The sequence below is a fragment of the Eurosta solidaginis genome, chromosome 3, assembly GCF_040869045.1.
Source record: "Eurosta solidaginis isolate ZX-2024a chromosome 3, ASM4086904v1, whole genome shotgun sequence".
Classification (NCBI taxonomy): Eukaryota; Metazoa; Arthropoda; class Insecta; order Diptera; family Tephritidae; genus Eurosta; species Eurosta solidaginis.
In genome coordinates, this window is record NC_090321.1 from 137,446,840 (window position 1) to 137,460,608 (window position 13,769).

The 13,769-nt window shown below is 37.7% G+C and overlaps 1 protein-coding gene across 6 annotated transcripts; it reads right to left on the bottom strand.

Annotated features, from left to right (window-relative positions):
* Positions 1-836: 836 nt before the first annotated feature.
* LOC137244297 (protein transport protein Sec24C-like) lies at positions 837-8,095 on the bottom strand. 6 transcript variants are annotated; one of them, XM_067773098.1, is made up of 11 exons: positions 7,934-8,095; positions 7,333-7,541; positions 6,810-7,271; positions 6,519-6,745; positions 6,231-6,458; positions 5,857-6,173; positions 5,516-5,803; positions 5,302-5,456; positions 5,089-5,239; positions 2,101-2,485; positions 837-2,041 (listed from the first exon to the last, which is right to left on the bottom strand). In XM_067773098.1, the coding sequence occupies exons 4-5, from the start codon at positions 6,662-6,664 to the stop codon at positions 6,287-6,289; spliced, it is 318 nt and encodes a 105-aa protein (XP_067629199.1). In that variant the 5' UTR covers positions 6,665-6,745; positions 6,810-7,271; positions 7,333-7,541; positions 7,934-8,095; the 3' UTR covers positions 837-2,041; positions 2,101-2,485; positions 5,089-5,239; positions 5,302-5,456; positions 5,516-5,803; positions 5,857-6,173; positions 6,231-6,286. The 6 variants fall into 6 exon arrangements, 5 of the variants coding, with proteins under 5 accessions (XP_067629199.1, XP_067629197.1, XP_067629196.1 ...); XM_067773096.1 differs by having other exon boundaries at positions 5,089-5,206; positions 5,270-5,456; XM_067773095.1 differs by having other exon boundaries at positions 5,089-5,222; positions 5,270-5,456.
* Positions 8,096-13,769: the final 5,674 nt, after the last annotated feature.

A 13,769-nucleotide genomic window follows, 5' to 3' on the forward strand; every position in this document is an offset into this window, starting at 1 on the left:
ATTCCATTTGTTGGAGACCTGAACGAAGTGCAACAATTGTTTTCTGGAAAAATATTAGAATTTGTAATATTGTACAACTGCAAACATAAATACATATTAAAATCACTTTCCAAACACTTACATCCAACATCGCTAAGTTATTTTAATTTAATTTAATTTAATGCTCCAAAATTAGCACAGGCCTGCAGCTCAATTCGCGGAAAATTGCGGATTCGCTGAACATTTTTTTTCACACAAAATTTACATATTTCACAATACCTATGAATATAGTAGGTGCGAGAGAGCACGATACATTGTGGCAAAGCTAAATTTGTCAACATGCTATTTCATTTGGAGAATTTTTCATTCCAAATCGTCACCCCTGTCAAAAATTCGTGTGGCTGTGTGCGTTTTTGGTCACACGATTTTTGCAGGGTAGTAGTTTTGACGTTTATCGCTTAATTGGCACACTTGTATATACCCTGCAAAAACGGTCCACGTCATTTTACTAGTCATTTTACGGTCATTGTGACTTTCTGCAGCGGTTATATTCATAGTCATTTTTGCATGGGCGGATTAGGTTTTGTGACCAAATTTTCCGTTTCGTTCCTATTAATGTGATAGTGCATTCCGCTCCCACCTATAGGATCTGAGCATAGTACTGTGCTGCTCACACACGTCACAATGCTCGTCAAATGGCGGTCATTTTTCCGTCATTTCACTCTACATTTTCGAGTCATTTGACAATCAATTTTACTGCGGTTTTACCATTTATATAACCGCCATATAACGTGAATTTTACCTGCAGATTTACTCTACCTGGAGCAGCCATATGAATAAAATATGAACCAAAAAAATTGAATTTTCAATATTTATTATTTTCAATATTATTATATATGTACATGAAATTGGAACTTATATTAATCCAGTTCATATAAAACAGAAGAACTTTAATAATAAATAAACTCGCTTAATTGGTTTTTGTTTTCCAATTGAAATCTCTGCTAAGCGAGCAAAAAAATAATATTAAGCTTTAGAAAAAACTCCAATTATTTGAATGATCTACAACTTAAAGCTTAGTATAAATTCAGATCAAAAATATTCAAAGGTGTCGTGGAATCCGATTGCTCTCGTAATTGAAGAACTTAAAAATGTACGACTATTAATTGAGTCAGACTTATTATTGTTCTAAATCTAATCATTCAAGCAATAATTCTACAACCCCTAGCAGGAGTATTGATTGGTTTCAAATCTAATTCCGACAGCAATCGTATCACGACATCCCTTATTATATATGCACATGAAATTGTAACTTAAATTAATACAGTTCATATAAAGAAAAGTAAGTATTTTAATAACAAATAAACTCGCTTAATTGGTTTTCGTTTTCCAATTGAAATCTTTTCCAAGCGAACAGAAAATAATTTTAAGCTTTAGAAAAAACTGCAATTATTTGAATCAATTTAAATCTACAACTTAAAGCTAATTAGAAATTCAGATTAGATTTACTCTTTTTTTTTCAGATCAAGAATATTCAAAGGTGTCGTGGAATCCGATTGCTGTCATAATTGATGAACTTAAAAATGTACGACTTGTAATTAAGTCAGACTTATTATTGTTCTAAATCTAATTATTCAAACAATAATTCTACAACCCATAGCAGGAGTATTGATTGGTTTCAAATCTAATTCCGACAGCAATCGTATCACATCACTTATTATATATGTACGTGATATTGCCACTTAAATTAATACTGTTGATATAAAGAAAAGTAAATACTTTAATAATAAATCAACTCTCTTAATTGATTTCTGTTTTCCAATTGAAATCATTTCCTGTGCATGCACATCGCTAACCTGTGTTGGCAAAAGATATGATTATACTGTCTTCGATCGATAGTCGGACGAGCCGCTACTCGGCGAAGTAGAGATGACCGTTGTGCCCGTGGCAGCTGTTACAACAGCAGTTTCTAACTTTACACCATCCGTACGGTGTGATGAAAGCTTCACTGCCTTTTCCAATTGCTCGGCGCCAGCAATTTTTGCTGTTTGTAACGCTTTAGCTGTAATGCAAATATATAGATGGGTTAAAGTGGTTTTCGTATGTTATTCAACAACTCACCCTATACCATCATCACAGCCTCCTCATCGATTTTGAATATGTGTACTGTTTCAGTATTCAGACCCAGTTCGTTTGGTGCAATATTTTCGATTTGATGAATATGTATACTATCCGTTAGGCAGACAATTAGGTGCAATCGATTCATTCATATACTGTGGGTATTTGAGCCGTAGACGCAATGGCAGATATTTTGATTCTTTTTGAAGTGTAACATTTGTAAACAGTTGGGTTTCTCTGCTGTCACCATCACCACTAGAGAGCTATTGAAGAAACGCTCGACCAAGATAATATGTGAGATTTACACGCATAGATTTCTTCCACCTTTTCACAGTTATTGATGGAGAAAATGCGAAAGCCATATTTACCATCCCATACCGAAATAGAACTGTAGAGGAAGAAACATTTTATAAAATTTAATAAAATCAAAAAATGATAGTTGTGCTAAAATGGGGTAACGTATTGTATGTTAAAGTATAGCGAAGTCTCAGCGGCTTTGTCCTGGTGAAAATTGAGTTTGAATAGGTTTTATTCTTCATTCTTAGAAACATGTACGAAGATACCTGGTAAGATATTAAAAATCCTCAACGCTTTTTTTGCTATAACTTAAAAAACTCATATTCAAACTTCTGCTTAACTTCTACATATCAATAGCTACCTTTACCACCAGGAGTCACAATTGCTTCTAGGCCTATGCTATTGTTTCCTACATCGATGAGCTTTGTAATAAAATAAACAGCTATCTCCCCAATCTCTCCAGTTTTGTCGCCTCGCGAAACCTGATATTGTCACCAACCAAATAATCGGTGACCTTATTTAAAACATGACCGCGCCAAATGTCGACCATATGGCATTACCCTACCGACTGTCTTACACCCTAAAATTTTGGGTGTGACTTTCGATCAGGATCTACATCTTGGAGAGCATGCACTAGCAATTGTAACGAAAATCGTCGTTGGTGTGAGGTCTTAGCCGATCTCCAGATCTGTAGAAAAGGAGCTTATTAGCTTAATGCTTAAGATGATGCGGGAATAACCAAGTAAGCTCCTTCCAACCTTTGATTCGGGGGATGGTATAATGGTATGAAGATGATAGCGTGCGACAACATCGCGAGCTAGCGATGGCTGGAGGAAGTGGTTCCAAACCTCCAAAGGCAGGGCACGAACGCTCGTTTTGAGATGGTGGATAAAGCGCAAATCCCCAAGGTAACAAAAGTTAAGGTATGGATACCATGCGTGATGAAGTCGGAGGATACACTGCGACTTTTGCAGAATCAGAATCCGAACATACCGACACAGGATTCGAAGGTCCTTACTGTATCTCGGCCTACGGACGAAGGTTAGTTATACATCTTCCAAATAAACAAGCAGGCGGAGGATATATTGTACGCGCAGCTTGGAAAAATGTCCTTAGGTACAGGCAAAATGTATATGCGACTCAGGAAAAGAAGTCGCGGGTATTAAAGTCCTAACACGGTGGACGTCGAAAAGGACCTCAAAAGCCTAAGGGAAAAAAGACAGGTGGAGGTAGCCCACGTCACCCCGAATGTGTTAGAAGGGGACCAACAGCCAGATGGTGCTGTGAGTCGCACAGAGGAACACCCGACACAACAGGTACAAGAGGCTGAAGGGGGCTTCGAACACTCTAAACCAAAAGGGCTAGAGGAGGACGACGACGTCACGATGAAGGTGCGGGAGGGGGACAAGCAGCCTATTGGTACTGCGAGTCATATAGATAAACCTCCAACACAGTAAAGTGGCGTCGATCGAACTCCTCCTCCTAACGCGCTGATCCAGGAGCCGTGGCTTCCATCGGGAGGAAAGGTTTCTGGACTTAGCGCTCGCGGATTTGGCGTTTACTATGCGCAAACGGAAGGACGGGTGCGAGCTGTAGTAATGGTAAGGAAACAGCTGCATTCATATATGCTGCCTAATTACACTACTGAGGACCTCGTAGTGGTGGTGAAATCGCCGGGCTCAGATGGTACATGTCCGGCCATGCTACAAGTTTCAAGTAGGGCGGTCGTGGGATGGCTTAAAATAATATTCGATGGGTGCATAAACTGAATCATGTACCGCACTCTTGGAGAACTGCTCGTGTAGCTTTCCTGCCAAAGGCGGGGAAGATCGGTCACGTGTATCCCAAAGATTATAGACCCATAATTTCTGCTCAAAACCTTTGAGAGGCTGATAGATGTGTACATAAAGTCCAACGTGGATGAAAAGCTGCTCTCCACAACACAACAGGCGTACACCAAAGGCAAGTCAGTAGACACCGCATTGCATAGGGTGGTAATAAGCATAGAAAAAGCCCTGGAATATAAGGAATATGCTCTAGAAGTCTTCTTAAGCATTGCCGGGGCTTTCTAAATGGGCGATTATTGATGGTCTTAATTACGTTAAAGTACATCTAGTCTTAGCCAGATGGATCGACTGCATGTTAAACTGCAGTAAGATTACATCGCAATGGGGATTGTACGCGGCCACGAAATTAGTGGACAGGGGCACTCCGTGTGCTATCACCTCTGCAGTGGACGCTGGTCATTAACCAACTGCTTAGGGGATTCTACGAGGGACCAGAAAAACTTACGGTTTACGCAGATGACGTTGCATATGGTCTTGTTTACAAAGAGGTACAAGGTCCCTAATTGGACCAGGCCTAAGTTAGGAGGGGCGACCCTACGGGGAAACCTTGCACAAAATATCTAGGAATGATCCTAGACAGTAAGCTGTCATGGAAGCTCAACGTGGAGGAGAGGGTAAGGAAGGCTTAAACGGCACTTTATGCATGTAAAAGAATGCAAAAGAACCGGCATATACGATCAGAAGGAACTCGATGACGATGCCTCAAAACTAACAACCAAAAGCAATAATTATCATTTCACTGACACAAATTTTATAGTTTTTTCTTCCGGAGTTGGACACAATCTTTTCATAATTTTACATAACAATTTAAGATTAGAAATTTTTTTCAATTTGTATTTTGACTTACCAGCAACAACAGAATCATGTTTAATTGTACGCCGCACAATCATTATAGCATCATGTAACAAAGCTCAGTTTCTTTCAAAAATTGTTCGGCACCGCCACGTAAAATCAATGCATATGTTCTAGCATTAACGCAACCTTTAAATAATTATAAACTATAAAAATCAAGTTAATGTCAAACCCACTATCAATCCTTGGAAAATGTTGAAATGTTCACCACCAACTTGACGTTCTTCAAAGTAATCACATTGACCCAAAACACTTGAATTAATATCATTAGCTGTAGTCATAACAGCTCCACTACAAGCTTTCATTGTACGTTTCAAATCTTCTTCTGGTACACTAACAGAACATTTCACGATCTGCAAAATACTGTGTACCAACATCACAAATTGGTAGTTTAGAAAACACAACATTGGCGCCTTACTTACCTATTTTATTGTACAGGAGACGCCATTCAGCATTAACAATTTTCTGATACTCTTGGACATTGGAGACCATTGCTGTGGCAGAGCATTTTTCCAATAAAGCACTTTGTTGTTCCTTTGATTGGCGCTTCCACATGTACAGCCATGTCATATTTTGGTCATGCATAATTATAATGCTTTACGTATAGCTTTAATGATGATACGTGCATGCACGCCTTCCTCAACATATGGTTTAACTTCTTTTAAGATTTCACCTGCTTAAAGTACTACTGAAGTGGTGCCATCGCCGACCTGATAAGAGAAACATTTTTATTCTACACATTCTAATATAACAAAAAACTTACCTCAGCATTTTGAAATTTGGCGATGTCTACTAGAGTTTTACGGCTGGATTCACAATATCCAATAGTTTCATAATGGTTGCCCCATCATTTGAAATTGTGGCCTTACCACTGGAATCAACAATATGCTTGTCCATACTACGTGAACCCAATTGAATGCGAGGCATTGATGTGGATATGAGTTGAGGTTTACCATGAGAGCTATCGGTACCCAAGCATTTTTTACACAAATACTCATGTACCCAATACAAGTTCAGGACGTTCATATTTATCGACACGCTGTCCGGTATGGCCCAAATGTTGGAAATATGCAGTTGGCACTGTTGACAAAAAATATGGATCAATGAACACAAGTAAAAGTGAAAGAATTTTTTTACCATCTCTTGTTACTTTACACATTAGACATTGGACGACGACCAGCATCTACAAGTTGCTATTGAGCCTTGCAATGATTAGATCTAATTGCACCCAATTCACCAAAATTTACAATGGGTGGCTCATATTCACCCTCATCCGTTCGTGCCATTGGTGAGGCGGTAAGTGTAATGGACAAAGCTGTTGTTTTTAATAAATCAGCTGTTGCAGGTATGCAATACAAAGACGAGCTGCAAAGAAGAAAGATCAATGTAATTGCCAAACAAAACATTAATTTCGATTATCGATACCTAACGTAACGTGGCGAGGAGTTACCCTGATCTTCTACCACATATTTTGTGGTCACCAATGGTGGTAATAAACCCTGTTCATTAGTAATAAAAGCACCACCAGCGCTATTTTGATTTTCAATGATAACGCTTATCGGATTTGGCATCTGATCGGGATCTAAACGGCGTTGGGCTTGATCATACTGTTGCGGCTGTTGATATTTACCAGTAACAGGTGCAGGTGGTTGCTAAAGAAAATAACACAAAAATAATCATCAGCAAATTTGTAAATTATTAGTTGTATTAGCATACATTATAACCAGGACGTCCGGACGTGTCCGGGTATTGGGGGTTGACACGGCTTGGGTGGTTGACTGAGCATTGGCGTCTGTCCAGATTGTGTTGGTGGCATCATAAAAGCCATCAATAACAAGTGCCAAGAATATATCCGCGGCATACCTGCCGACCAAAATGATTCAAGGGGTTGTGATTGCCAACCTCACCTACCCGTGGCGAATCCTGTACCTAACAATTTGGTGCCAGTTAACTCTCTGAAATAATCGGCGCAATTGTACGCCATTGTGTTGGCATTAATTAGGCAAAATGCAAAAACTTGTCATCCTCCTCGCGTGACCATTCTGTCTTTAAGCTAGGATCAAGCCATTCGTACCAGCGTGCCTTACATTGCTTGGCAGATTTGAGGTGCAGCAGTGATACAATACGTGACCACTGGTTTTTGCCATATTTCATTACAGCTACTTTGAGGATTTCATCCTGAAAGTTATCAATTTAGTTAATAAATGGCCAAGAGTAAACAGTCGCGTCAAATGCTTACCTCAGTGTTTCTCCACACACCACCTTTTATCATTATTCGCGGCATGGTGCTATATAATTGTGAATTCTTTCGATGAGCACAAAAATCAAATCAAAAATTTTTGTCGAAATAAACAGCAAAAATCATTGTATATTAAAGACTTTGGGAAAATTTTAGAATAGCACCCCCGAGTTCGGGGTAAAACTTGGTATCAAATGAAAGAGGGAGTTCTCCCGATCCCAAATATATATATTTTAAAGTGCGCAAACTTATAATTTAAAAGTTATTTGTTGTTAAAGTTTGCAAATTTAACAAATTTCTATAGAACTTTAAATTACAATTTACACATCTTTCAAAACCTTAATCCACATACATATCTATATAAATTGGCAACGATAAACTTAAATTGCATTTTAGTATATTTCACATTTCATTTTTGCATTGTTTTCACTTATTATAAATGTTTTTATTAAATCAATCGCGCTTTTGTAGCAACATGCACATATATATATATACATATATTTTATTGATGACATTACAAAGCTGTGCTGCCACATATATATACGTATGTATACACATATAAAATTTGTATAGAAATTTGCAAACTTTAACACCAAATTACTTTTAAATTATAAGTTTGCGAGCTTTAAAATATATATATATGTGATCTGGAGAACTCCCTGTTAATTTTAAATATTTCCGGAGATATTCCATTTAAAACTCTCAAAATTGAAAAAATTTTCGACCACCAAATGTTTTGCTGTCTCTGCTGAATTAGAAATGGCGAATTTTTTGCACGCAAAAATTACGTATTTTGCTATCCCTATAAAAATATTAGGTGCGAGAGAGCACGATACATTGTGGAAAGCTAAATTTGTCAACATGCTATTTCATTTGAAGAATTTTTCATTCCAAATCGTCAACCCTGTCAAAAATTCGTGTGTTTGTGTGCGTTTTTGGTCACACGATTTTTGCAGGGTATAAACTATAGGTGTATTTTTTTTCAAGCGAGCTTGAAGAAAACGCTTCAACTAGCTAAACAGTTTCATTATGCCAAAACCATACAGATGGTGGAGGTTTATCAGCTAATTGTTACTTTTTTTCGCTGCTATGACATTTCAACTTCTAGCGCAGTATGTTTTTGACACTCAACCAGAGAATTACAAAAAAAAAATACATGAAATGCGTGTGTTTGTTTGTATATATGTCACCCTGCCGCCACGCTGCTATTTTGTTATTTTTCTTTATCTGCACATTCGTATGTTCATTTCATTCGCTCGTTCACAATAGTGCCCTATTTTTGAATATGCAACAGTATCAATCAGGTCGACAATTACCTTAGCGGTTTCAACTGAAAGCGCTGTTGCTTTCCATGCAATTCGGTAAGCTAGCTAGTGTTTTAATTGTACTAGTTAGCAACGAAATACAGCTTATGATTCAACCAATCACTTCCAACAAAAATTATTCTTACGCACAAGCATATTTAATTTAATTTAATTTAATTTATTTGGATTAAAGTCGACACAGTCACAATGCGGTCGACTACTAAGATATATAAAACATAAAATTAATGTTATAATTAAAAATATTTAAATTCAACCATACATAGGAAAGAAAGTACAAAATATCAGGTCAGACGTGACAGTATTGAATTATGCAACTCGGAAAACGAACATTCAAAACTGATGCAGTTATACAAGTTGTTGTAGTGCGAACACCAACTTCGCAGTGGATTATTTTTGGCAAAATTTTGCCGGCAAAGTGGTAAATAAAAAGGCACAAAGTGCCTGGACGTTCTACCAGGAACAGCAAAATTTAGTCGACTAACAAGATCAGATGAGTCGATCTCGCCCATAATGAGCTTGTGAATGAACATTACCCCGAGTAAAGTTCTTCGATTTTCTAAAGTTGGCAGATTTATAAGGAGAAGCCTATTTCTATATGGTGGCAAATGCACACTAGAATCCCAGTTAAGACCACGTAGTGCAAATATAATGAATTGCTTCTGTACTGACTCAATACGCTTTATAAAGTTTTGATACCCTGGGCACCAGACACACGAACAATACTTTAAGATTGGTCGTACCAACGATGTGTAGAGGGTCTTAGTCAGACACGGATCATTAAACTCCTTAGCCCATCGCTTCATAAAACCGAGTATACCCGTTGCTTTGCTTACCATTGATGAGATATGCGTATTAAAAGTCAGTTTAGGATCAAAAAGAACGCCTAGATCACTTACGACAGATATACGCTCCAAAGGCGTGCTGTTTAACGTATACGATGTCAAACTTGGCTTCACTCGGTGAAATGTCATTAGTTTACACTTCGAGCAATTCAAAACTAGTAAATTTGCAGTACACCAACATTGAAATGAGTCCAAGTCTGCCTGAAGAAACTCCACACGGGAAGACTCCGAAGGCAAGTATGAGTAACAAAGTTTAACATCATCTGCATACATAAGAGTTCGGGAATGTATGAGAGTTTGTGGTAAGTCATTTATAAACAAGGTAAAAAGTAACGGACCCAAATGACTACCCTGAGGCACACCAGACGTTACATCAAACAACCTAGAAAAGCTGTTTTTAAACAAAACTTGTTGAGTCCGATTCGCGAGATAGCTTTCGAGCCATGCAAGCAAATGCTTTGGAAATCCAAGTAAATCAAGTTTGTAAACTAAAATCTCATGATTGACAGAGTCAAACGCTTTACTGAAGTCGGTATAGATCACATCCGTTTGCCTATTGTTTAAAAATCCATCCATTACAAAAGAAGTAAATTCTAGCAAGTTGGTAGTAGTTGATCTACGCGGCACAAACCCATGCTGGCAGGGCGATAATATGGAGCTACACATGTGTTGAAGTTGACATGTAATTATTCGCTCAAATGTTTTGGGAACAGCTGAAAGCTTAGCTATACCTCTATAGTTCTCGATACTAGACCTACTACCTTTTTTGTGTAAAGGTATAATAAATGATTTCTTCCAAATCAATGGAAAAGTGGCAGATTACACAGATAATTGGAATAATTTATGTATCGGCTCAGATAAGTTAACTGCACAGTATTTGAGTACACAACTAGGAACGCCATCTGGACCCGGAGAAAAAATCGGTTTCAAACCGAGAAGGCTCTGAAGAACAGTATTCTTATCAATTACTGGATTAGGAATGCAATTAAAACTTTCCAAGTTGTAGGAGTGTTGACCGGGTTGAAAACGTTTAGATGAGTAGGTCGACCTGAAGAATTATGCAAATAATTCCGCAATATCATTATCAGAACTAGCATTCTTGCAACCAAAAGAAAAAGTAGCTGGAAAACAAGATGTTTTCCTCTTGAAATTAACAAAACTGAAAAATCTTTTCGGATTGTTGAAAAATTGAAATTTACAACTGCTTAAGTACAATTTATAACATTGTTGGTTTAGACAATGAAAGTTGCAACGAGCAACCGAATATTTAGAAAAATCGGCAGACGATCCTGATCTCTTGAAACGTTTATAAAGCCTAGATTTAACATTATTGAGTCTAATAAGTTGTCTTGTGAACCAAGGTGGTTTACTTGTTCCAGCACTAACACATCGAAGGGGGACACAGCTTTCAAAGAAGCCATCAAGAATATCGTAAAATAATGAAGTCGCTGAGTTGACGTCCTTACTCGAATAAAGATCTGACCAGTCATGAGTAGCAATCAATTCGTTGAGTTTTATGAAGTCCGCCTTATAAAAACATCTTGAGCGGGATCGAGATTTTAATTTTGTAAAGCACAGCTCCATAGGAGGCTGTATAATATCAATTTCTATTTCAAGCGTAGGATGTAAGGGATCTTCTGGAAAAGATAAAGGAGAAATACGATTGAGAGCAATACCCACTGATTCATCCACAAATACCAGGTCAAGAATCTTGTTTTTACAATTTAAAACATTGTTGATCTGTACGAGAGATGTATCTAAAATAGTCTTAACGAAATCATGCTGACAGGTGGGAGTCAAAGTGTTTGAGTCGCTCAAGCTAATCCAATTTCCGAGGGTAAGTTGAAATCACCAAGAACGACTAAGCGATCTTTGTCTCGCAACTGAGAGTACAAGTTTCGAATAGCTAAATTATGGCAATTGTAAACATACATATCCGACCGGGGCGGAATATATGAGCAACAAATATATAAGTTAAAACATCGCATTGAAATCTTTACTGCTATAAACTCAATATCAAATGCGTTGTCCGACAACAGCAACTCGGATGAAAGACTTGAGTCCACAGCAATAAGAACACCGCCTGCTCTAGATATACGATCACGCCGGTAAACGACGTAGTTACTTGAAAAAAGCTCAGCGTTAAAATTGTCAGGTTTTAACCAGGTCTCGGTGAAAGCAACAACCTGCGCTGTAAAAGCGAAACTGTTAAGAAAAACGGTATTTAATTTAGATCGTAAACCACGAACATTTTGGTAATGAACGACTATAGAGAGTGAGTCGGTGACTACTTTTTTGCTGTACCCGCGGTGAAGGTAATAGAGTTTTTTGGCACTATATTGGTATTTCTCTTGTACAAATGCACCACAGAATGCTCCGGCCAAAAAGAACTGTCAAGAACACTATCAACCTAAAGGTGTGGCACAGTTATTTTAAAAGATGAAATTTCCCTTTCATATTTAAAGTTAAATTTGAAAACTTCAACACTAGAATTATTAATATTAAGTTTAGAGCATATATAATTTGAAATATCATCGACAGTCAATGAAGCATGCAACCGAGAAACAAAAATTGCTCTGCGAGGCGGAACGGCAGTCACCCCCCCTAGGTTGCACCACGGAAACTGTCGAAGCAGAAATAGATGTTGATGTGGATGCAGAAGTTGACGTAGATGCAGGTGATGAGCCCACTGTCGAAGCAGAAATTGATGTTGAAGTTGATGTAGATGCAGAAGTTGATGTAGATGCAGCTGACGAACCCACTGTGGTCGACTTCTTACGACGTTTGCTAACACCTGCACGTTTGCCTTTATTACCCTCATCAACATACTGTGACTCAACAGCATGCTTTGTGTTATTGGTTTTTAATGTAGTATTGTTTGCAGTTTTGTTGTGCGTGTCATTGTTATTATTATTTTTAACTAAAGAAGAAGCATAGGTACTAGCTTTAGCGCGACCAATGCTGTTGACCACCGCTTTAGATACAGGAGCAGAATTTATCTCATTAATATTTAATGATGTTCTATGTATGTTAGAATGTGTTGATGAAGCGCCATGAAGATGAGTGTCAGACAAAGAGCGAAAACGAAAGCTGTTCAAAGGCAATGGCTGTTTAACATGAAACTTCGCAAAATCTTCTCTCAAGACTTTCACATCATTTGCGACAGCAGTGTTGTTGTCATTAAGGTATTTAAAATCAGAGCGAATCTCTGCTTGCCAATCGCTAATTTGAGCACGCAAACGATGGCCATCGTCGAGTGATAACTTCAGTGCGGTTATGAGCTCTGCATTCTTAGCTTTAAGCAGGTTAATTTCACTCACTAAAGATACTAGTGTTTGTTCAATATTAACATTATTAGCAACACTTCGCTCATTATCATTGTTTACAGCATCGACAATTGAGTCATTGCACAGCGCAGACAAATCAATTACTGTATTTTCAGTTGTATTTATTGTTGATGTAGCACTGACAGTGGGGGGTGGCGAGCGAATAGAGCGACGTCGTTCACATGCACAAACCTTGCAATAATAAGCACTATTGGTTTCACTCAAATATTCGAGATCAGTAGGCAAAACACCGGTACAATGCAAAAGAAAAAGTTCACTGCACTTAGCGCATTGAATTTTAGGTTGACCGCGATCGACCCTATTTCCACAAATACACGGCATTTTGTATTACGTATTGAACTAAAGCAAAAACAATCAAAAATGATTTAGAATTTACAAAAACACAAGCGAGCGCTTAGAAACACGTCCGAACAGCGCGAAGGTTCGTTTAGTGTACATACATACATATGTATGTTCAAATGTAAATCACAAAATCCTGAAAATTAGCTATATCTTTTTCATTCTTAATGCTTCTTAAGTTGTCCAAATTGGTGATGCAATTTGGCAACATGGCATTTGATAAAATCGTCAAAAGACACATTTTTGTGATTTTATAAATTCCAACTTCGATGCATATTGCGGGCTTTCATTATAACGCGCATAACTACTTCCATAACTCGACACATTTCCTATGAAATAATACCAAACTATTTATATGACTTTATCGAAGTAGTAATATGGTAGTAAAAAATGTAAATAAACATGCACAGATATTGCCCAGTAAATGTACAGTAACATATTACATATACATCTTTGCATCTTATGATTTTTAAAATCTTTGGTAAATCTCGACTTTTATGTATCAACTGCAACACAGCTGCTGAAAACTTGGTCAGAGAGGATAGATATATTAAGAGACGTCATTTCATAGTTTTTGCGAAATT